Below are 22,180 nucleotides of genomic sequence, written 5' to 3' on the forward strand. Positions count from 1 at the left end.
ACGATGAGTGAGTTCACGATGAGTGAGTGAGTTCACGATGAGTGAGTGAGTTCACGATGAGTGAGTGAGTTCACGATGAGTGAGTGAGTTCACGATGAGTGAGTGAATGAGTTCACGATGAGTGAGTGAGTTCACGATGAGTGAGTGAGTGAGTTCAAGATGAGTGAGTGAGTTCACGATGAGTGAGTGAGTTCACGATGAGTGAGTTCACGATGAGTGAGTGAGTTCACGATGAGTGAGTGAGTGAGTTCACGATGAGTGAATGAGTGAGTTCACGATGAGTGAGTGAGTTCACGATGAGTGAGTTCACGATGAGTGAGTGAGTTCACGATGAGTGAGTTCACGATGAGTGAGTGAGTTCACGATGAGTGAGTGAGTTCACGATGAGTGAGTGAGTTCACGATGAGTTAGTGAGTTCACGATGAGTGAGTGAGTTCACGATGAGTGAGTGAATGAGTTCACGATGAGTGAGTGAGTTCACGATGTGTGAGTGAGTGAGTTCAAGATGAGTGAGTGAGTTCACGATGAGTGAGTAAGTTCACGATGAGTGAGTTCACGATGAGTGAGTTCACGATGAGTGAGTGAGTTCACGATGAGTGAGTTCACGATGAGTGAGTTCACGATGAGTGAGTTCACGATGAGTGAGTGAGTTCATGATGAGTGAGTTCACGATGAGTGAGTGAGTTCATGATGAGTGAGTTCACGATGAGTGAGTGAGTTCACAATGAGTGAGTGAATGAGTTCACGATGAGTGAGTTCACGATGAGTGAGTTCAATATGAGTGAGTGAGTTCAAGATGAGTGAGTGAATGAGTTCACGATGAGTGAGTGAGTTCACGATGAGTGAGTGAGTGAGTTCACGATGAGTGAGTGAGTTCACGATGAGTGAGTTCACGATGAGTGAGTTCACGATGAGTGAGTGAGTTCACGATGAGTGAGTTCACGATGAGTGAGTGAGTTCACGATGAGTGAGTGAGTTCACGATGAGTGAGTGAGTTCACGATGAGTGAGTGAGTTCACGATGAGTGAGTGAATGAGTTCACGATGAGTGAGTGAGTTCACGATGAGTGAGTGAGTGAGTTCAAGATGAGTGAGTGAGTTCACGATGAGTGAGTGAGTTCACGATGAGTGAGTTCACGATGAGTGAGTGAGTTCACGATGAGTGAGTGAGTGAGTTCACGATGAGTGAATGAGTGAGTTCACGATGAGTGAGTGAGTTCACGATGAGTGAGTTCACGATGAGTGAGTGAGTTCACGATGAGTGAGTTCACGATGAGTGAGTGAGTTCACGATGAGTGAGTGAGTTCACGATGAGTGAGTGAGTTCACGATGAGTTAGTGAGTTCACGATGAGTGAGTGAGTTCACGATGAGTGAGTGAATGAGTTCACGATGAGTGAGTGAGTTCACGATGTGTGAGTGAGTGAGTTCAAGATGAGTGAGTGAGTTCACGATGAGTGAGTAAGTTCACGATGAGTGAGTTCACGATGAGTGAGTTCACGATGAGTGAGTGAGTTCACGATGAGTGAGTGAGTGAGTTCACGATGAGTGAATGAGTGAGTTCACGATGAGTGAGTGAGTTCACGATGAGTGAGTTCACGATGAGTGAGTGAGTTCACGATGAGTGAGTGAGTTCACGATGAGTGAGTGAGTTCACGATGAGTGAGTGAGTTCACGATGAGTGAGCGAATGAGTTCACGATGAGTGAGTGAGTTCACGATGTGTGAGTGAGTGAGTTCAAGATGAGTGAGTGAGTTCACGATGAGTGAGTGAGTTCACGATGAGTGAGTTCACGATGAGTGAGTGAGTTCACGATGAGTGAGTGAGTTCACGATGAGTGAGTGAGTTCACGATGAGTGAGTGAGTTCACGATGAGTGAGTGAGTTCACGATGAGTGAGTTCACGATGAGTGAGTGAGTTCACGATGAGTGAGTGAGTTCACGATGAATGAGTGAGTTCACGATGAGTGAGTGAGTTCACGATGAGTGAGTGAATGAGTTCACGATGAGTGAGTGAGTTCACGATGTGTGAGTGAGTGAGTTCACGATGAGTGAGTGAGTTCACGATGAGTGAGTGAGTTCACGATGAGTGAGTGAGTGAGTTCACGATGAGTGAGTGAATGAGTTCACGATGAGTGAGTGAGTTCACGATGAGTGAGTGAGTGAGTTCAAGATGAGTGAGTGAGTTCACGATGAGTGAGTTCACGATGAGTGAGTGAGTGAGTTCACGATGAGTGAGTGAGTGAGTTCACGATGAGTGAGTGAGTGAGTTCAAGATGAGTGAGTGAGTTCACGATGAGTGAGTTCACGATGAGTGAGTGAGTGAGTTCACGATGAGTGAGTGAGTTCACGATGAGTGAGTGAGTGTGTTCACAATGAGTGAGTGAGTTCACGATGAGTGAGTGAGTTCACGATGAGTGAGTGAGTTCACGATGAGTGAGTGAGTGGGTTCACGATGAGTGAGTGAGTTCACGATGAGTGAGTTCACGATGAGTGAGTTCAATATGAGTGAGTGAGTTCAAGATGAGTGAGTGAATGAGTTCACGATGAGTGAGTGAGTTCACGATGAGTGAGTGAGTGGGTTCACGATGAGTGAGTGAATGAGTTCACGATGAGTGAGTGAGTTCACGATGAGTGAGTGAGTGAGTTCACGATGAGTGAGTGAATGAGTGCACGATGAGTGAGTGAATTCACGATGAGTGAGTGAGTGAGTTCACGATGAGTGAGTGAGTGAGTTCACGATGAGTGAGTGAGTGAGTTCACGATGAATGAGTGAGTTCACGATGAGTGAGTGAGTGAGTTCACGATGAGTGAGTGAGTGAGTTCACGATGAGTGAGTGAGTTCACGATGAGTGAGTGAGTGAGTTCACGATGAGTGAGTGAGTTCACGATGAGTGAGTGAGTGAGTTCACGATGAGTGAGTGAATGAGTGCACGATGAGTGAGTGAATTCACGATGAGTGAGTGAGTGAGTTCACGATGAGTGAGTGAGTGAGTTCACGATCAGTGAGTTCACGATGAATGAGTGAGTTCACGATGAGTGAGTGAGTGAGTTCACGTTTCTGATTGCTTTTAAAAGCCGACGGCGAGCTAAAGAGACCGAGCATAAATCTCTCGTTTGTGTGAGAGCGAGGGGAGAGCGAGGGAGGGAGGGATGGAGACCTGGGTTATCACCGATGCGATGAACCTTCGCACAGACGAGAGTGGCGTCGACACGGCAATAACGGGTGACGTGAGGCGTTCGTGGAGGAGCGAAGGCCACTTCTACTCACAGACGGATGCAGGGTTGGGGATCGGGGAGGAAGTGGGGGTGGAGGATTCGGGGGGAGGGAGAGGGGATGGAGAGTTCGGAGGGGGAGCAGCAAGGGAAAGAGGCGATGGGAGAGTGCGGGAGTGAGGGATGGAGAGAGTCGGGGCGAGTCCGGTGGGGAGTTTCACCACGTGCGTGTACGTGCGGTGTGTGGGGGAGACAAAGGCGGTCGCGCGTGGTGCTGGCCACCCACCCCCTCGTGTGCCGTGCCGGCATTCATAGGTGCTCGCTAACAGCACTGGCCCCAGATGTGTGTTAAGGCTATACTGGGTAAATTTATTTTATATAACACAGACACGCATTATATAACACACCGACGCATACACACATATAACACAGTCTTACATAACACGTACAGCATACGAACACACACACATACATAGACACATTTCTAAATAACAAAGATCCCCCGTCTAGCATTTAACAGACTGTTGGGGCAAGTGATGCCAGCGAGTATCGATATGAGGCTGGCATGGCACGCGTGGGTGGCGATCTTTACACATCGCACCAGATAACTTATTTGCAGCTGAGTAGACCTAGAGGAGGCCCAGGATCGTCACCGCTGTTGGCCGTCAGCGGGAATCGAATTCGGGTCGCCGAGTTCGTGACTCAAACCGCTACACTACCGCTCCAAAGACAAAGATCCCCCGTGTAGCCTAAGCAAACGTTTTGGGCAAAGTGCTGTTAACGAGCACCTATGACGGCCAGCAAGGCATACGAGGGGGTGGACGGCCAGCACGACACCCGGCCGCCTTTGTCTTCCCAATGGCGATGTTTACACACCGCGCCAGGTATTCGTTTGAGGAGGCTGAGTCAACCTAGGGGAGGCCCAGGACCGGTTCAGACAATCGTCACCGGTGCTGGTGGCCGTGAGCGCGGATCGAATTTCTTGTTCGTGACTCTAACCACTACACCACCGCTGCCCACACACGCACACACACACACATATTAGATACGTGCGTTTTCCGTAAATATGTATCTGTATCGCCCCCCCCCCCTCGCCTCCCTTCCCCAACTGTGTGCATTGCTCCAGCCTTGAGCTCACATTCCTACCCATGGCTCTACCGCCAGTGTCAGATGGACTGGGCAGATCTCACCACCCCACGTGGCATTCCTATAGCCTCGAGCTCACATTCCTACCCTTGGCTCTACCGCCGGTGTCAGATGGACTGGGCAGATCTCACCACCCCACGTGGCATTCCTCTAACCTCGAGCTCACATTCCTACCCTTGGCACTACCCCAGGTGTCAGATGGACTGGGCAGATCTGACCACCCCACGTGGCATTCCTCCAGCCTTGAGCTCACATTCCTACCCATGGCTCTACCGCCAGTGTCAGATAGACTGGGCAGATCTCACCACCCCACGTGGCATTCCTATAGCCTTGAGCTCACATTCCTACCCATGGCTCTACCGCCAGTGTCAGATGGACTGGGCAGATCTCATCACCCCACGTGGCATTCCTCCAGCCTTGAGCTCACATTCCTACCAATGGCTCTACCGCCGGTGTCAGATGGACTGGGCAGATCTCACCACCCCACGTGGCATTCCTCTAACCTCGAGCTCACATTCCTACCCTTGGCACTACCCCAGGTGTCAGATGGACTGGGCAGATCTCACCACCCCACGTGGCATTCCTATAGCCTTGAGCTCACATTCCTACCCATGGCTCTACCGCCAGTGTCAGATGGACTGGGCAGATCTGACCACCCCACGTGGCATTCCTCTAACCTCGAGCTCACATTCCTACCCATGGCTCTACCGCCAGTGTCAGATGGACTGGGCAGATCTCACCACCCCACGGTGGCATTCCTCTAACCTCGAGCTCACATTCCTACCCTTGGCACTACCCCAGGTGTCAGATCGCCGGGCGAGTAACCACCCCACGTGGCGTAACATTGCTCCGGCCTCGAGCTCACACATTTTGTCCACTCTCCCCCCCGCCCCGCATCTCCCCCTCCCTGCCCCGCAGGTGTCAGATCGACGGGCGGGTGACTCGCGTCGCCTGGCTCAACCGCTCGAGCATCCTGTACGCGGGCGGCGACCGCTGGACGCTGGACCGCCGCGTGTCGCTGGCGTCGCACACGCCCAGCGAGTACAGCGTGCGGATCGCCGGCGTGACGGCGCACGACGAGGGCCCTTACACGTGCTCTATTCAGACCCAAAACCACCCTAAGACATCTCAGGTGCATGTGATAGTACAAGGTATGCTCTCAACCCGGTCTGGGCTTTATCAATCAAATCAATCAATCAATGTCCTGTCAATTTGTGAATTCAATTTTTTTGGAAAATAACATCTTTATTTAGGAAGTCGACGTCTATTCAACCCCCGCCCTCGCCCACACGGAAACAAAAAATTCGGGAAAGCATTACGAAAATTATGGTGTAGGATGGGTGGGGGAGTTTTTTTTTTTTGTCAAGGTGGGAGTTTCCAAGTGAGAGGTGTTAGGGGCCTGATTCGTGTGTTGGTGGACGGGCAATTTCCGCCAAAATTTGGCAGAAGACGGTCAATAGCGCCTGAGGATCGTTCATCATCTCTCTCACTCGCTCACTCCCAGCCTCTCTCTCAGTCTCTATCTCTCACTTTCAGCCCCCCTCTCTCTATCTCTCACTTTCAGCCCCCCTCTCTCTATCTCTCAGTCTCTCTCTCAGCCTCTCCCTCAGTCTCTACCTCTCTATCTCTCAGTCTCTCTTTCTCTATCTCTCATTCTCTATCTCAGTCTCTATCTCAGTCTCTATCTCTCTATCTCTCAGTCTCTCTTTCTCTATCTCTCAGTCTCTCTCTCAGCCTCTCCCTCAGTCTCTATCTTTCACTTCAGCCCCCCTCTCTCTATCTCTCAGTCTTTCTCTCTATCTCTCAGTCTCTCTCTCATTCTCTATCTCAGTCTCTATCTCTCACTTTCAGCCCCCCTCTCTCTATCTCTCAGCCTCTCTCTCTATCTCTCAGTCTCTCTCTCTATCTCTCAGTCTCTCTCTCTATCTCTCAGTCTCTCTTTCTCTATCACTCAGTCTCTCTCTCAGCCTCTCCCTCAGTCTCTATCTCTCTATCTCTCAGTCTCTCTTTCATTCTATATCTCAGTCTCTATCTCAGTCTCTACCTCTCTATCTCTCAGTCTCTCTTTCTCTATCTCTCAGTCTCTCTTTCATTCTCTATCTCAGTCTCTATCTCAGTCTCTATCTCTCAGTGTCTCTTTCTCGATCTCTCAGTCTCTCTCTCAGCCTCTCTCTCAGCCTCTATCTTTCACTTCAGCCCCTCTCTCTCTATCTCTCAGTCTCTCTCTCTATCTCTCAGTCTCTCTGTCTATCTCTCAGTCTCTCTGTCTATCTCTCAGTCTCTCTCTCTCTCTCTCAGTCTCTCTGTCTATCTCTCAGTCTCTCTCTCTATCTCTCAGTCTCTCTCTCTCTATCTCTCAGTCTCTCTCTCTCAGCCTCTCTCTCTATCTCTCAGTCTCTCTCTCTATCTCTCAGTCTCTCTCTCTATCTCTCAGTCTCTCTCTCTCAGCCTCTCTCTCAGCCTCTCTCTCAGTCTCTATCCCTCACTTTCAGCCCCCCTCTCTCTATCTCTCAGTCTATAGCTCTCTATCTCTCAGTCACTCTCTCAGCCTCTCTCTCAGTCTCTCTCATTCTCTATCTCAGTCTCTCTCTCAGTCTTTATCCCTCACTTTCAGCCCCCCTCTCTCTATCTCTCAGCCTCTCTCTCTATCTCTCAGTCTTTCTCTCTCTATCTCTCAGTCTCTCTCTCATTCTCTATCTCAGTCTCTCTCTCAGTCTCTCTCTCTATCTCTCAGTCTCTCTCTCAGCCTCTATCTCAGTCTCTCTCTCATTCTCTATCTCAGTCTCTATCCCTCACTTTCAGCCCCCCTCTCTCTATCTCTCAGCCTCTCTTTCTATCTCACAGCCTCTCTCTCTCTATGTGTCGATTTTTTTGTTTCCTTCATTTTTTGTCATTTTTTAAAATCCTTTTTTTACTTGTTAAAATAAATACTTTACAAGTGACCGGGGGGGGGGGCGATTTTAATTTCCTGCCAAACATTGTTGGAAAGTGCCTCTCCGCTGACCGCACGAATCGAGGGGGGGTGACGTGGACTCCATTCCCATTCCTTTTGGCTGTCGTCGGTGGTGGTGGAACGTCCCATCGAGTTGTGATGACACCGCCCGCCGTGTTAGTGCTCGCCCAAAAATTCAAACTCGAATTGGCAGGGATAATTGTTGCCTTATTTATTTCTTCTTTCCTTCTTTTCAATGGGCTCACATGCCTGGGTAAGGTGCATTCATGGAAAATTTGCATCGTCTCCGAAACGAAAACTCGAAAAAAAAAACAGAAAGAGCTGAAAGGGAGGAGAGAGAAAAAATAACCCCGAGAATGTGGTCACATCTTTTTTTATTTTGACGTTTTTTTGTTTGGGACCCAACCCCCCCCCCACCAAAAAGAAAGTGCTTTTGGATCGTCCCTATCCGGGGTTTAGGGGCTAAGGTGTAGGCTAAACAAAGAGTGGTTGGCAGCTTGAGTAGCAATAGTTCGCTTGACCACACACAGGGGCTGATTAACCGTGGAGCGGAAATAACTCAGTAAAAAAAAGTAGCCCCCCAAATGGTTACCGCAACGAGGGGGTTCTATTTAGGGATGGCGGTTAAGTTGACGGAACTATTTCACGTGAAAAACGCACGGCAGCATCTTGGCTCGTAGACCCGTGGTTAGGCTGCTTTGCTCCGGGGTTGTCCCTACGCGAGTTTGAAGCTTCGGTGATGAGAAGAAAATATATAAGCGATGATTCAAAGCGAGCCCGCCGTTACGGCATCCGAGTGATGGTGTCACTCCGCATTATAACGGTGCGTGTTCCACGCTATAACGGGGGCGCGTTCTGTGTTATAACGTAGCACGTTCCGTGTTAATACAGGGGGCACGTTCCACGTTATAGCGGGGGGCATATTCTGCATTTTGCGTTTGTGCGAAAAGCGTTCCCGAGTCTAAAAGAACTGCATGGACGAGAACACGCGTTATAGCGTGAACACGCGTTATAGTGAGAACACGTGTTATAGCGAGAACACGTGTTATAGTGAGAACACGTGTTATAGCGAGAACACACGTTATAGTGAGAACACACGTTATAGCGAGAACAGACGTTATAGCGAGAACACGCAGTATAGCGAGAACACGCGTTATAGCATGAACACACGTTATAGCGAGAACACGTGTTATAGCGAGAACACGTGTTATAGCGAGAACACGTGTAATAGTGAGAACACGTGTTATAGCGAGAACACGCGTTATAGCATGAACACGTGTTATAGTGAGAACACGTGTTATAGCGAGAACACGTGTTATAGCGAGAACAGGCGTTATAGTGAGAACACGTGTTATAGCGAGAACACGCGTTATAGTGAGAACACGTGTTATAGCGAGAACAGGCGTTATAGTGAGAACACACGCTATAGTGAGAACACGTGTTATAGTGAGAACACGTGTTATAGTGAGAACACGTGTTATAGCGAGAACACACGTTATAGTGAGAACACGTGTTATAGCGAGAACACACATTATAGTGAGAACACGTGTTATAGCGAGAACACGTGTTATAGTGAGAACACACGCTATAGCGAGAACACACGTTATAGCGAGAACACGCGTTATAGCATGAACACGTGTTATAGTGAGAACACGCGTTATAGCGAGAACACGTGTTATCGCGAGAACAGGCGTTATAGTGAGAACACGCGGTATAGCGAGAACAGGCATTATAGCGAGAACACGTGTTATAGCGAGAACACACGTTATAGCGAGAACACGTGTTATAGTGAGATCCCGTGTTATAGTGAGAACACGTGTTATAGCGAGAACACGCGTTATAGCATGAACACACGTTATAGCGAGAACACACGTTATAGCGAGAACACGTGTTATAGCGAGAACACACGTTATAGCGAGAACACGTGTTATAGCGAGAACACGCGTTAAAGCATGAACACGTGTTATAGCGAGAACACGTGTTATTGTGAGAACACGTGTTATAGCGAGAACACACGTTATAGCATGAACACACGTTATAGCGAGAACACACGTTATAGCGAGAACACACGATATAGTGAGAACACACGTTATAGTGAGAACACGTGTTATAGTGAGAACACACGTTATAGTGAGAACACGTGTTATAGTGAGAACACGTGTTATAGCGAGAACACACGATATAGTGAGAACACACGTTATAGTGAGAACACGTGTTATAGTGAGAACACACGTTATAGCGAGAACACGCGTTATAGCGAGAACACGTGTTATAGCGAGAACACGTGTTATAGTGAGAACACGTGTTATAGTGAGAACACGTGTTATAGCATGAACACACGTTATAGCGAGAACACGCGTTATAGTGAGAACACGTGTTATAGCATGAACACACGTTATAGTGAGAACACACGTTATAGTGAGAACACGTGTTATAGCATGAACACGTGTTATAGCGAGAACACGTGTTATAGCGAGAACACACGTTATAGTGAGAACACACGTTATAGCGAGAACACACGATATAGCGAGAACACGTGTTATAGCATGAACACACGTTATAGCGAGAACACACGTTATAGTGAGAACACGTGTAATAGCGAGAACACGTGTTATAGTGAGAACACGTGTTATAGTGAGAACACACGTTATAGTGAGAACACACGTTATAGTGAGAACACGTGTTATAGCATGAACACGTGTTATAGTGAGAACACGTGTCATAGTGAGAACACACGTTATAGCGAGAACACGTGTTATAGTGAGAACACACGTTATAGTGAGAACACACGTTATAGCATGAACACGTGTTATAGTGAGAACACGTGTTATAGCGAGAACACGCGTTATAGCGAGAACACACGTTATAGCATGAACACACGTTATAGCAAGAACACGTGTTATAGTGAGAACACACGTTATAGTGAGAACACACGTTATAGTGAGAACACACGTTATAGTGAGAACACGTGTTATAGCATGAACACGTGTTATAGTGAGAACACGTGTTATAGTGAGAACACACGTTATAGCGAGAACACGTGTTATAGTGAGAACACACGTTATAGTGAGAACACACGTTATAGTGAGAACACACGTTATAGTGAGAACACACGTTATAGTGAGAACACACGTTATAGCATGAACACACGTTATAGCGAGAACACGTGTTATAGCGAGAACACGCGTTATAGCGAGAACACGTGTTATAGCGAGAACACGCGTTATAGTGAGAACACGTGTTATAGTGAGAACACGTGTTATAGTGAGAACACGTGTTATAGTGAGAACACACGTTGTAGTGAGAACACACGTTATAGTGAGAACACACGTTATAGTGAGAACACACGTTATAGTGAGAACACGCGTTATAGTGAGAACACGTTATAGTGAGAACACGTGTTATAGTGAGAACACGTGTTATAGTGAGAACACACGTTGTAGTGAGAACACACGTTATAGTGAGAACACATGTTATAGTGAGAACACACGTTATAGTGAGAACACGCGTTATAGTGAGAACACGTTATAGTGAGAACACGTGTTATAGTGAGAACACGTTATAGTGAGAACACGTGTTATAGTGAGAACACGTGTTATAGTGAGAACACGTGTTATAGCGAGAACACACGTTATAGTGAGAACACACGTTATAGTGAGAACACGTGTTATAGCGAGAACACGTGTTATAGCGAGAACACACGTTATAGCGAGAACACGTGTTATAGTGAGAACACGTGTTATAGTGAGAACACGTGTTATAGCGAGAACACACGTTATAGTGAGAACACACGTTATAGTGAGAACACACGTTATAGTGAGAACACGTGTTATAGCGAGAACACGCGTTATAGTGAGAACACGTGTTATAGCGAGAACACGCGTTATAGTGAGAACACACGTTATAGCGAGAACACACGTTATAGTGAGAACACACGTTATAGCAAGAACACACGTTATAGCGAGAACATGCGTTATAGCGAGAACACGCGTTATAGCGAGAACACACGTTATAGCGAGAACACACGTTATAGTGAGAACACGTGTTATAGCGAGAACACACGTTATAGTGAGAACACGTGTTATAGCTAGAACACGCGTTATAGTGAGAACACACGTTATAGTGAGAACACGTGTTATAGCGAGAACACGTGTTATAGCGAGAACACGTGTTATAGCGAGAACACGTGTTATAGTGAGAACACACGTTATAGTGAGAACACACGTTATAGCGAGAACACGCGTTATAGCGAGAACACGCGTTATAGCATGGACACACGTTATAGTGAGAACACGTGTTATAGTGAGAACACACGTTATAGCGAGAACACACGTTATAGTGAGAACACGTGTTATAGTGAGAACACGCGTTATAGCATGGACACACGTTATAGTGAGAACACGTGTTATAGTGAGAACACACGTTATAGCGAGAACACACGTTATAGTGAGAACACGCGTTATAGCATGGACACACGTTATAACGTGAACCAATTTTCCCGTGGGGGCCCAGCCTCTTGCTTTCTGATTGTCTCGGGCAACACTTGGCGATCGTGCGCATTGAGATCATGGCAACGGATCACGAACTTGTGTTCTTTAACCAGAGGCGGGCATTGTAAGAGAAACCCCTGGGGACACGTGGTCCTGGTTCCCAGGGGGTTGCTGATTAAACCCCCTGGGGAATGCCGAAATGATGACAAAAACAAGCGGTGTAAATAAAAAAAACAACATCGGAGCAGAAAGTCACCGAACAGAAATCAGCACAAGACAACAACAGCAGCAGCTAGCGCGTTGTGATGTACATAGCAGTCAACCCATACGGTGTTATTGAGTTTTGGGGTCCATACGGCGTACGGCCGTTTTGAAAGTGGCAAAGTAAAAAAAAACGCTGTCCCTGTGTTTGTGTTTCTCCCTTGTGATGGGCCTTTGTAGGATGAGCGTTGAGATTTATAAGGGGCACGGGATGACCCCTGAGGTCTGAATTGGTCTGTAACAAGGTAGGGCACCGGTAAGGGGTTGACACGTATGAATATATGATGATGCTGCTGATTATTGAGATTGTCATCATCATCATTTTTATTGTTATCATCAACGAGGCATTCAAATGAACGTGGGACAGCCCCAGGTGGCGGACACGGGCGGCCTTCCCCCACTAGCTACGACGCAAAAAGCTGCCTGCTGATACACTTATTGAAATACTTATTGAAATGTTTTTATGTATTGGGCAGGAGCGGCGTGTGTGGTCAGATTAAGTGGGTCAGCAGGGAGGTGAGGTGGGGGGTCGTGTGTTCACCGAGCACTGCCAATAAGTAGCGGGACACTTTAGCGGAGGGGTAAGAACCGGAGATGGAGAATGCATCTTCGCAGGCATGTGTTGTTGAATCCCACCATGCCTTGTGTACTAGCATCGGGCACCCGAGATTGGTCGATCCTCTACCCCCCCCCCACCACCACGCACCCCCCCCCACCCTCCGAACCCACCCCCCCCCCCACTCCCCCCACTCCCCCCACTCCCCCCACACACACACAGAACCCTCACCCCCCACACTCACCACACTCACCACACTCACCCAAGCATTCAAACGCCTGTTTTGGCAACACAGCATTCACACACATATACATATACACACACATACAGTTATACACACACACACGTACATATAGATACATACAGATACTTACAGATACATACATATACATGCATGCATTTATACATATATACAGCACTCATATACATATAAACACAAGATAAAGATGCCCCCCTATTGCATGAACATACTTTTGAATTACAAGTGCTGTTAGCGAGCAGTAATCTATGAAAGCCGGTACGGCACACGAGGCGGTGGGTGGCCAGCACCACGCCGGACCGCCTTTGTCTCCCCAGTGGCGATGTTTAAACGTCGCACCAAGTACTAATTTGAGGCTGAGTCGACCTAGGGCAGGCCCAGGACCGGTACAGATAATCGTCACCGGTGTTGGCCGTGAGCGGGAATCGAACTCGGGTCGCCGGGTCCGTAGCCCAGCGCGCTAACCGCTACACCCACCGCTCCCCACTTATGCACAGTAGCACACACGCACACCCCACGCACACCCCACGCAAACACCCCAGACTCCCCTGCCACCGTAACACGCGTGACGAACACGGGCCCTCCTCCGCTCACATAAATCACGTCTCACAATTTAACCTTGTTTGCAAAATTAAATAAAAACATAACGCCACGCCGGTGAGACAATAATCACAACAACAACAAAAGGATAGCAAAACAACTATGAACTCGGGAATTTGGCACAAACAACGAAAAACGAGAAAATTTTTGTTTTACCTAAACTTTGATCAGCGCTCCACTCGAGCCGTGGAGGTATGGGCCGGTCCGTTAAACTGTCAGTAATTGAAAACTGCGAGGTTATTTTCCCCGACCAGACAATAAATATTTAAAGTCATGTATTATAGATGAGTTATGTGCAGCAGCAGCAGCAGCAACAACAGCAGCAGTAGCAGGCAACCATGCGAGGCTGACTGATGATGCTCCACACTCGGATAGTCACAAAGACAAAGATCCCCCGGATAGGCTTCATCAGGCTGTTGGGGCAAGTGCTGTTAGCGAGTGCCTTTGAAGGGAGGCACGGCACACGAAGGGGTGGGTGACCAGCACCACGCCCGACCGCCTTTGTCTCCCCAGTGGCGATGTTTACACATCGCACCACACACACTCACACACTCTCACACACACTCACACACTCACACACACTCACACACACACTCACACACACATACACTCTCACACACTTACTCACACACTCACACACTCTCACTCACACACACACACTCACTCACACTCTCACACACACTCACACACACACTCACACACACTCACACACACTCACTCACACACTATCACACACACTCTCACACACACACTCACACACACACAGCCACACACTCTCTCACACACACTCACACACACTCTCTCACACACTCACTCACACACACTCACACACACTCTCACACACACACTCACACACACACACAGCCACACACTCTCTCACACACACCCACACGTCACACACACACTCACACACTCTCTCACACACACTCACACACACAGCCACACACTCTCTCACACACACTCACACACACTCACACACACACTCACACACACTCACACACTCTCTCACACACTCTCTCACACACACACAGCCACACACTCTCTCACACACACTCACACACTCTCACACACACTCACACACTCACACACACACTCACACACACATACACTCTCACACACTTACTCACACACTCACACACTCACTCACTGACTCACACACACACACTCACTCACACTCTCTCACACACTCACTCACACACTCACTCACACACTCACACACACTCACTCACACACTCACTCACACACTCTCACACACACACACTCTCACACACACACTCACTCACACACTCACTCACACACTCTCACACACACACTCACTCACACACTCACTCACACACTCTCACACACACACTCACTCACACACTCACACACTCTCATTCACTCACTCACACACACTCACATACTCTCATTCACTCACTCACACACACTCACTCACACACTCACTCACAACCGCTCCGCCCTAACCCCACCCCGTCCCTTCACACAAATATCTTCCCCATCTCTTGGAGGTGAGTTATATTTTTTCGCATTAATATTCATGATCGCTGTGTTATTTGTAGCAGCGTCATTTGCACGCGCAATGCAATTGTCGTAATCAGTACTAATCTCCTCGCATGACCACTGTGTTCGAGATCGCTCACGGAAGTGCGATGTTGAGATGCCGCGCCGATGTTGTTGTTACGATCGCTGTCGCTCTCCGATGCTCAAACCCTTCGCCGATGATCGCCGTCATTCGGCCTGGAGCCATTCGAAGCGATTCAATTCGATTCAATTCGATTCCCTCTCTCGCGAAACGAGCATAGAAGCATCCGCGTGGAAAATCGATGGTTTTCTGTTGAAGCAAATGGTGTGCAAAGCTTTGTGATCGTGGAACGAGCGAGACAGAACAATAGAAAGGAGACAGAACAATACAAACGAGACAGAACAATAGAAACGAGACAGAACAATACAAACGAGACAGAACAATACAAACGAGACAGAACAATAGAAACGAGACAGAACAATACAAACTAGACATAACAATACAAACGAGACAGAACAATAGAAATGAGACAGGACAATAGAAATGAGACAGAACAATACAAACGAGACAGAACAATACAAACGAGACAGAACAATACAAACGAGACAGAACAATACAAACGAGACAGAACAATACAAACGAGACAGAACAATACAAACGAGACAGAACAATACAAAAGAGACAGAACAATACAAACGAGACAGAACAATATAAATGAGACAGAACAATACAAACGAGACAGAACAATACAAACGAGACAGAACAGTAGAAACGAGACAGAATAATACAAAGGAGACAGAACAATACAAACGAGACCGAACAATACAAACGAGACAGAACAATAGAAACGAGACAGAACAATAGAAACGAGACCGAACAATACAAACGAGACAGAACAATAGAAACGAGACAGAACAATACAAACGAGACAGAACAGTAGAAACGAGACAGAATAATACAAACGAGACAGAACAATACAAAAGAGACAGAACAATACAAACGAGACAGAACAATAGAAACGAGACAGAACAATACAAACGAGACAGAACAATACAAACGAGACAGAACAATACAAACGAGACAGAACAATACAAAGGAGACAGAACAATACAAACGAGACCGAACAATACAAACGAGACAGAACAATACAAACGAGACCGAACAATACAAACGAGGCAACAATGCAAACGAGACAGAACAATGGAAAGGAGACAGAACAATAGAAAGGAGACATAACAATACAAACGAGACGTACAATACAAACGCCCCTAAAGGCTAATTGTTAAAACCCCTTTGCCCTTAATTGGCATCTCTGAGCGACTCGTGACCGATGCGAGTTTTCCCCGCACAAATTAAACACCAACACTCACACAGCCCCTCGGTGGGGGGGGGGGTGGGCGAGATTATATCCCCCCCCCCCAGCTAATTAGCGCACCCGAGATGAGACCCTTGAGGGAGAAGGGGCAGGCGGGGGTGGAGGTGGGGGGGTCTCACCTGTGTGCCCCCCCCCCCCTAGTCTACGTTACTCGCTACAAGTCTCCATTCCCTTCACCCCTCCCACCACACTCCACTTGTTCCACCCCCACCACCCTCCTCCACCCCACCGTGACGCCTGCTGCATACTTGGAGTTCATTTCCTCTCTCATCATCATCATCACGGTGGCTAGGAGATGTTAACTACCTCGCCTGGTGTGCAGGAGGTCGTGGGCTCGATCCCGACCCTGGCGATGCCTGCTGCTGCTGTATATTTGGAGTTTGCTGCTGCTGTATATTTGGAGTTTGCTGCTGCTGCTGTATATTTGGAGTTTGCTGCTGCTGCTGTATATTTGGAGTTTGCTGCTGCTGTATATGTGGAGTTTGCTGCTGCTGCTGCTGTATATTTGGAGTTTGCTGCTGCTGTATATTTGGAGTTTGCTGCTGCTGTATATTTGGAGTTTGCTGCTGCTGCTGTATATTTGGAGTTTGCTGCTGCTGTATATGTGGAGTTTGCTGCTGCTGCTGTATATTTGGAGTTTGCTGCTGCTGCTGTATATTTGGAGTTTGCTGCTGCTGTATATTTGGAGTTTGCTGCTGCTGCTGCTGTATATTTGGAGTTGGCTGCGTGTCTCCCTCTCCCCGTGGTCAGTGAGGACTTTTTCTCCCTGGGCTCTCCAGTTTTTTTTCCGTTCACATTTGAAAACTCGCGCTTCTGGAAGAAGAGCGATTTGGCTCCATGGGTTCCCCCAGTCCACGTCACGCTCTGAAGATGCGCGGCGGATACGCATTGGTGCCAAATAGCCTGGGCGATTTTCAAACACCAAATAACATGTTATCAGAGCACGCTTGTTTTTTGACGTGCTTTTGACCACAAATGCGCGTGCGTAGTCAGTGCGCAGACTTGAGTCCTCACGAAAGGTATCCATTTGGTGTTTGAACGTCGTAACACCTCCTGTTTTATAGCCGTGAAGGCTGAAGCCTCTTCATATTCTTGTCATACTTTACATCCTGGCCCAAAAAAAAAGGTCCCATAGACACGATTCATCTTTTCAAGACGCAACATATTTTTGTAACCGGCTGCTACAACAAACCAGATGCAAATGTTGAAAGGCAGCATTCATTAAGCGGCTCCTACCCCCCTCCCCGAACCTCACCCCCCCTCCAAATTAAAATTAATGCCCTGCATTTTGGGGTCCCCAGAGCTGATTGAACCCCCCCCCCCCCCAACGAAGCAAAGCGTGGCTTTCGCAGCGAGAGGAGCCGTCAGCTGGCTGCACTTACCCCGAGCACGACGTGCTCATCGCATGTGTCGGGTGGAGGAGGTGCCCACGACACACCAATCCTTCTCGATGTAAATTAGACGACGTGTCTGATCGAGTCCACGGTACCAACCAGGGAAGGAATGAAAGAAAACAGCATGGCGCACGCAAACGCTTTAGCAAACGCGCCTGAATCTTCAGCAGTTAGTTGTGGGGGGTTTTCTCGGGACGAAACGCGTTCGCGTATTTGCAAGATAGCCCTATCCATTCGCGCTGGTGCTGGGTCTTCCAAGGATTATTTGGGCTCATATTGGATCATGTTTACGGAAGTTGTCGTGGCCTATAACCCCTGCCCTCCCCCCCCCACCATACCCCCCTCCATGCCCCTCCCAGCATTCCACGTGCCCACCCCCCCGTCTATGTAGAGTAGGAAATCAAGAGAGCCTGCAGGGTAAATAGCCATATCTAGACTGGGTGGGGGGGGTAAGGTTAAAGACCAGTTTACCCACTCACTTATCCACTCACACGTCCGCTCACCTACTCGCTCACTCAGCTACTCACTCACCCACTCACTCAGCTACTCACACACACATTAACTCCCCCACTTACTCACCGACTCGCACACTCAGCTGCTCACTCACCCACTCTCTCACCCACTCGCTCAGTCACCTACTCGCTCACCCACTCACTCGCTCGTCCAATCACCGACCCACTCACCAACTCATTTACTCACCCACTCGCTTAGAACCAGGGTAAACGGCCAAAATTGGGGCGGGGGGGGGGTGTTACAGGCAGTATAAAGAGATAAGTTTTCAAGGGGGCCTTAAATACTAAAGCCCAATCACCACTGCAGGCAATGAGCATCTACCTCTGACTACTTAGAAGAGAGGTCGTTCCGAAGATCTCAGGGACCTCGTTTGGAGTAGCAAGACGCGATCACTTCCTGTCGATGTGAAAGAAGCACAGAGTCAATGAATGCACGCTCCCAACCTGAGCCGGGCACTCGTGAACAACACCGGGTACACGTGAACAACACCGGGCACCCGTGAACAACACCGGACACCCGTGAACAACACTGGGCACTCGTGAACAATACCGGGCACCCGTGAACAACACCGGGCACACGTGAACAACACCGGGCACACGTGAACAACACCGGACACCCGTGAACAACACTGGGCACACGTGAACAACACCGGGCACCCGTGAACAACACCGGGCACTCGTGAACAACACCGGGCACACGTGAACAACACCGGACACCCGTGAACAACACTGGGCACTCGTGAACAACACCGGGCACACGTGAACAACACCGAGCACCCGTGAACAAAACTGGGTACCCGTGAACAACACCGGGCACACGTGAACAACACCGAGCACCCGTGAACAAAACTGGGTACCCGTGAACAACACCGGGCACACGTGAACAACACCGAGCACCCGTGAACAAAACTGGGTACCCGTGAACAACACCGGGCACACGTGAAAGACGAGCTTCATAGCTGAGCTGTGGAGCATTCATGCGCTGCGTGAGGACATCCCCTCCCCCGTGTGAGGGTGTTTTTTGTTGTTGTTGTTTAGTCTGTGCGGTTGATTTACGTGGCCCTGAAGTTTTTTTTGGCGGATACAGAAAAGCCATCGATCATCCGCGACATTTGCAAGTGCGGATTTTTCTCCCCCCCCCCTCCACCATTCAAATTACCGCTCTTGCTTAAGGCGTGCATCGAGTATGCAAATCAGCGATAAGTGGCTGCCTTTAATTGGGTGACGAGAGCAGCGAGTGAAATGTGTTGTTGTTGTTATTGTTGTTGCTGCTGCTGAACTAATCTGTTTTCTGTGCAGGGGCTGTGTGTGTGTGTAAGAGTGTGTGTGAGTGTGTGAGTTTGTGTGAGAGTGTGGGTGAGTGTGTGAGAGTGTGTGTGAGTGTTGGTGAGTGTGTATGTGAGTGTGTGAGAGTGTGGGTGAGTGTGTGAGTGTGTGTGAGTGTGTGTGAGTGTCTGTGAGAGTCCGGCAAAAATAACCCCCGACCTATAATAATATGTTTTATCCCCTTTTTTCTGGCAACAAAACTGAAACCTTTTTACAAAGAATCATGTTTACATTAACCACAATACGGGTTCTAGGGGCTGGTAACTTATCCACCTTCAATGAATTTCCACTAAACCAAGTCTAAAATATCTAATGAGGCCCCGGGTGGACAGGCGTCTAAGACGTCTCCTGGCCAAACCCCATTTGGTGGAGCCAGGAGACTGAATTCTTATCCTCGGGGCTCCTCCAGAAACAACAAAAAACCACTGTGGGTGGCCACGTGGAATGTTCGAATGCTCACTGCGGAGGAGAGGCTGCCACTCCTCTGTCGGGAGCTGGACCGGTACTGCCTGGATCTCTGTGGTATTCAGGAGGTCCGGTGGACCAGCTCTGGCTCCACCGCCATGAGGGGGGGACAGTCCTCTGCTTGGGGCAGGAAACTGCCAAACAACAGTGAGTGGCTCTTCTTTTGAACAAAAGAATGAAGGGGGCGTGGGAGCCTGGCGGTGAGGTGTGGGAAGCGGTAAGCCCCAGGCTACTTTGGGCTCGCCTTGCCATCAACCAGAGGCGAGGGGTGGTGGTCGTGGTTACTTATGCTCCCACCGAAGACGAGCATCCGTAGAGGGATGCAGGCAAGGCCAATGAGTCAGATGCCTTCTATGACCTCCTGTCACAGGTGCTAGTTAAAGTGGCCCCTCGGGATAGAGTAATCTTGTTGGGCGACTTCAATGCCCGAGTTGGTCATGATGCTGGCACCTGGTCTGGAGTGATTGGAAGGCATAGGCCAGATAAGCTCAATAACAACGGTAGGAGGCTGCTAGATTTTTGTGCAGCTCATGGGCTTGTCATTACAAACATCCTGTTCCGGCATCGGCGCATCCACACACCATCAAGGATGGATGCCGGGTCTAAGCAATACCATCTGCTGGACTACATAGTAATAGAACTGTGGATGCGGGCCCATGTCCTTGACACCAGGATCTACCATGGTGCTGATCTGCCCACTGACCATCGACTTGTCATCTGTAAGATGCACCTGCCATTCTTCCACTCTGGTGGTGGGTATACACCCAGGACCCCATTCAAACCCAAAGTGGCCTAGTCTCAACTAGCTGATGAAAATTGAATGCGAGAATTTCATCATCGCTTGCGGCTGGGGTTGGCATCATCCCCCACTCCTCCAGATGTCGAGGGGAAATGGGTGAGGTTTAGGACTGTGGCTCATGCAGCTGCAATGGCTGCTTTGGGTACATGGTCCAGAACTCCCAAGAGACCCTGGTTGACATAGGAGGTGTTCAGGCTGGTTGAGAAAAAGCGACAGGCCCACTCTCATCGTCTACAGCATCCAACGTCAGAAAATGAGGAGGCCTACTGCAACCTTTGCTCGGAGGTTCGGAGAGCCATGAGGCGCTGCAAGGATTGGTGGTGGTCGCGGGTTGCTGAGGAGATGGGAGTCTGCCTCAATGGCCTGCGGTCACAAATCGCTATTTAACTCCTTCAAAAAAGTAACCTGTAGCGCCACACCTATTGCCCTCATTAGGGGAAAGAACGGTGATCCAATCTCTGACCCCCAGGAACAGGTTTGCAGATTTTTACGAGCATTTCTGTGACGTCCTGGGGGAGGGGAAACCCCTCAGCCTGGAAAACATCGTGCGACAAAGTGGGGATGACCCTGCTGAGGCTGCGGTGTCTCAAATATTTGAAGAAGAAGTCACCCACTGTGAGTGGCTGGCTGAGGTTCCATCTGTGGAGGAAATGCTGAAGGCAATCCAGAGTCTGAGAACAGGAAAAGCGCCGGGCAGAGATGATCTCCCAAGCAAAATTCTGAGGAAGGGTGGCGTTTGTGCATAGACTACCCTACATGACATCATAACAACAGTCTGGACCACTGGACGGGTTCCGCAGGATTGGAAGGATGCCCTGGTGGCCCCCCTCTTTAAGAAGGGGGACCACACAGACTGTAATAACTACAGGGGCATCTCACTCCTCAGTGTGCCGGGAAAGGTCCTGGCAAGGATTATTCAACATCGCCTTGCCAGGCACGCTGAGGAGAGGCTTGCGGAGCCCCAATGCGGTTTCAGGAAATGGAGGTCCTGCACAGATGCCATATTTTCTGTCCGTCTGCTACAGCAGAGGTGTAGGGAATTCCAACAAGACCTACATCTCTGCTTTTTTGACCTGGTCAAGGCCTATGATACCATCAGTAGGCCTGGGCACGGGGTAGTTTTTCGTGCTTTCGGTGTCCCTGACCCGCTGCTCACGATCATTAAGGACCTTCATGATGGTGAGCGGGCCCGGATAAAACTACGTGGCCGGGAGTCGGAGCCAATCCCTGTTCACCTTGATGTGCGACAGGGACGTCCTCTGGCTCCCACATTATTTAACATATTTCGACCACGTAGTTCGTGAAGCCTT

General features: G+C 48.9%; 1 protein-coding gene across 3 annotated transcripts in view; it reads left to right on the top strand.

Moving 5' to 3' along the window:
• The window catches only part of LOC116948158 (opioid-binding protein/cell adhesion molecule homolog), a 370,266-nt gene that overhangs the window by 171,650 nt on the left and 176,436 nt on the right, over positions 1–22,180 (top strand). For all 3 annotated transcript variants that reach the window (XM_032964580.2, XM_032964578.2, XM_032964579.2), the window contains exon 3: positions 5,277–5,509. In XM_032964580.2, coding sequence (XP_032820471.1) covers positions 5,277–5,509 — 233 coding nt within the window. The remainder of the gene's footprint in view (positions 1–5,276; positions 5,510–22,180) is intronic.

Source organism: Petromyzon marinus, chromosome 32 (assembly GCF_048934315.1).
Source record: "Petromyzon marinus isolate PM22_M1 ecotype Great Lakes invasive population chromosome 32, UKy_Petmar_22M1.pri1.0, whole genome shotgun sequence".
Classification (NCBI taxonomy): Eukaryota; Metazoa; Chordata; class Hyperoartia; order Petromyzontiformes; family Petromyzontidae; genus Petromyzon; species Petromyzon marinus.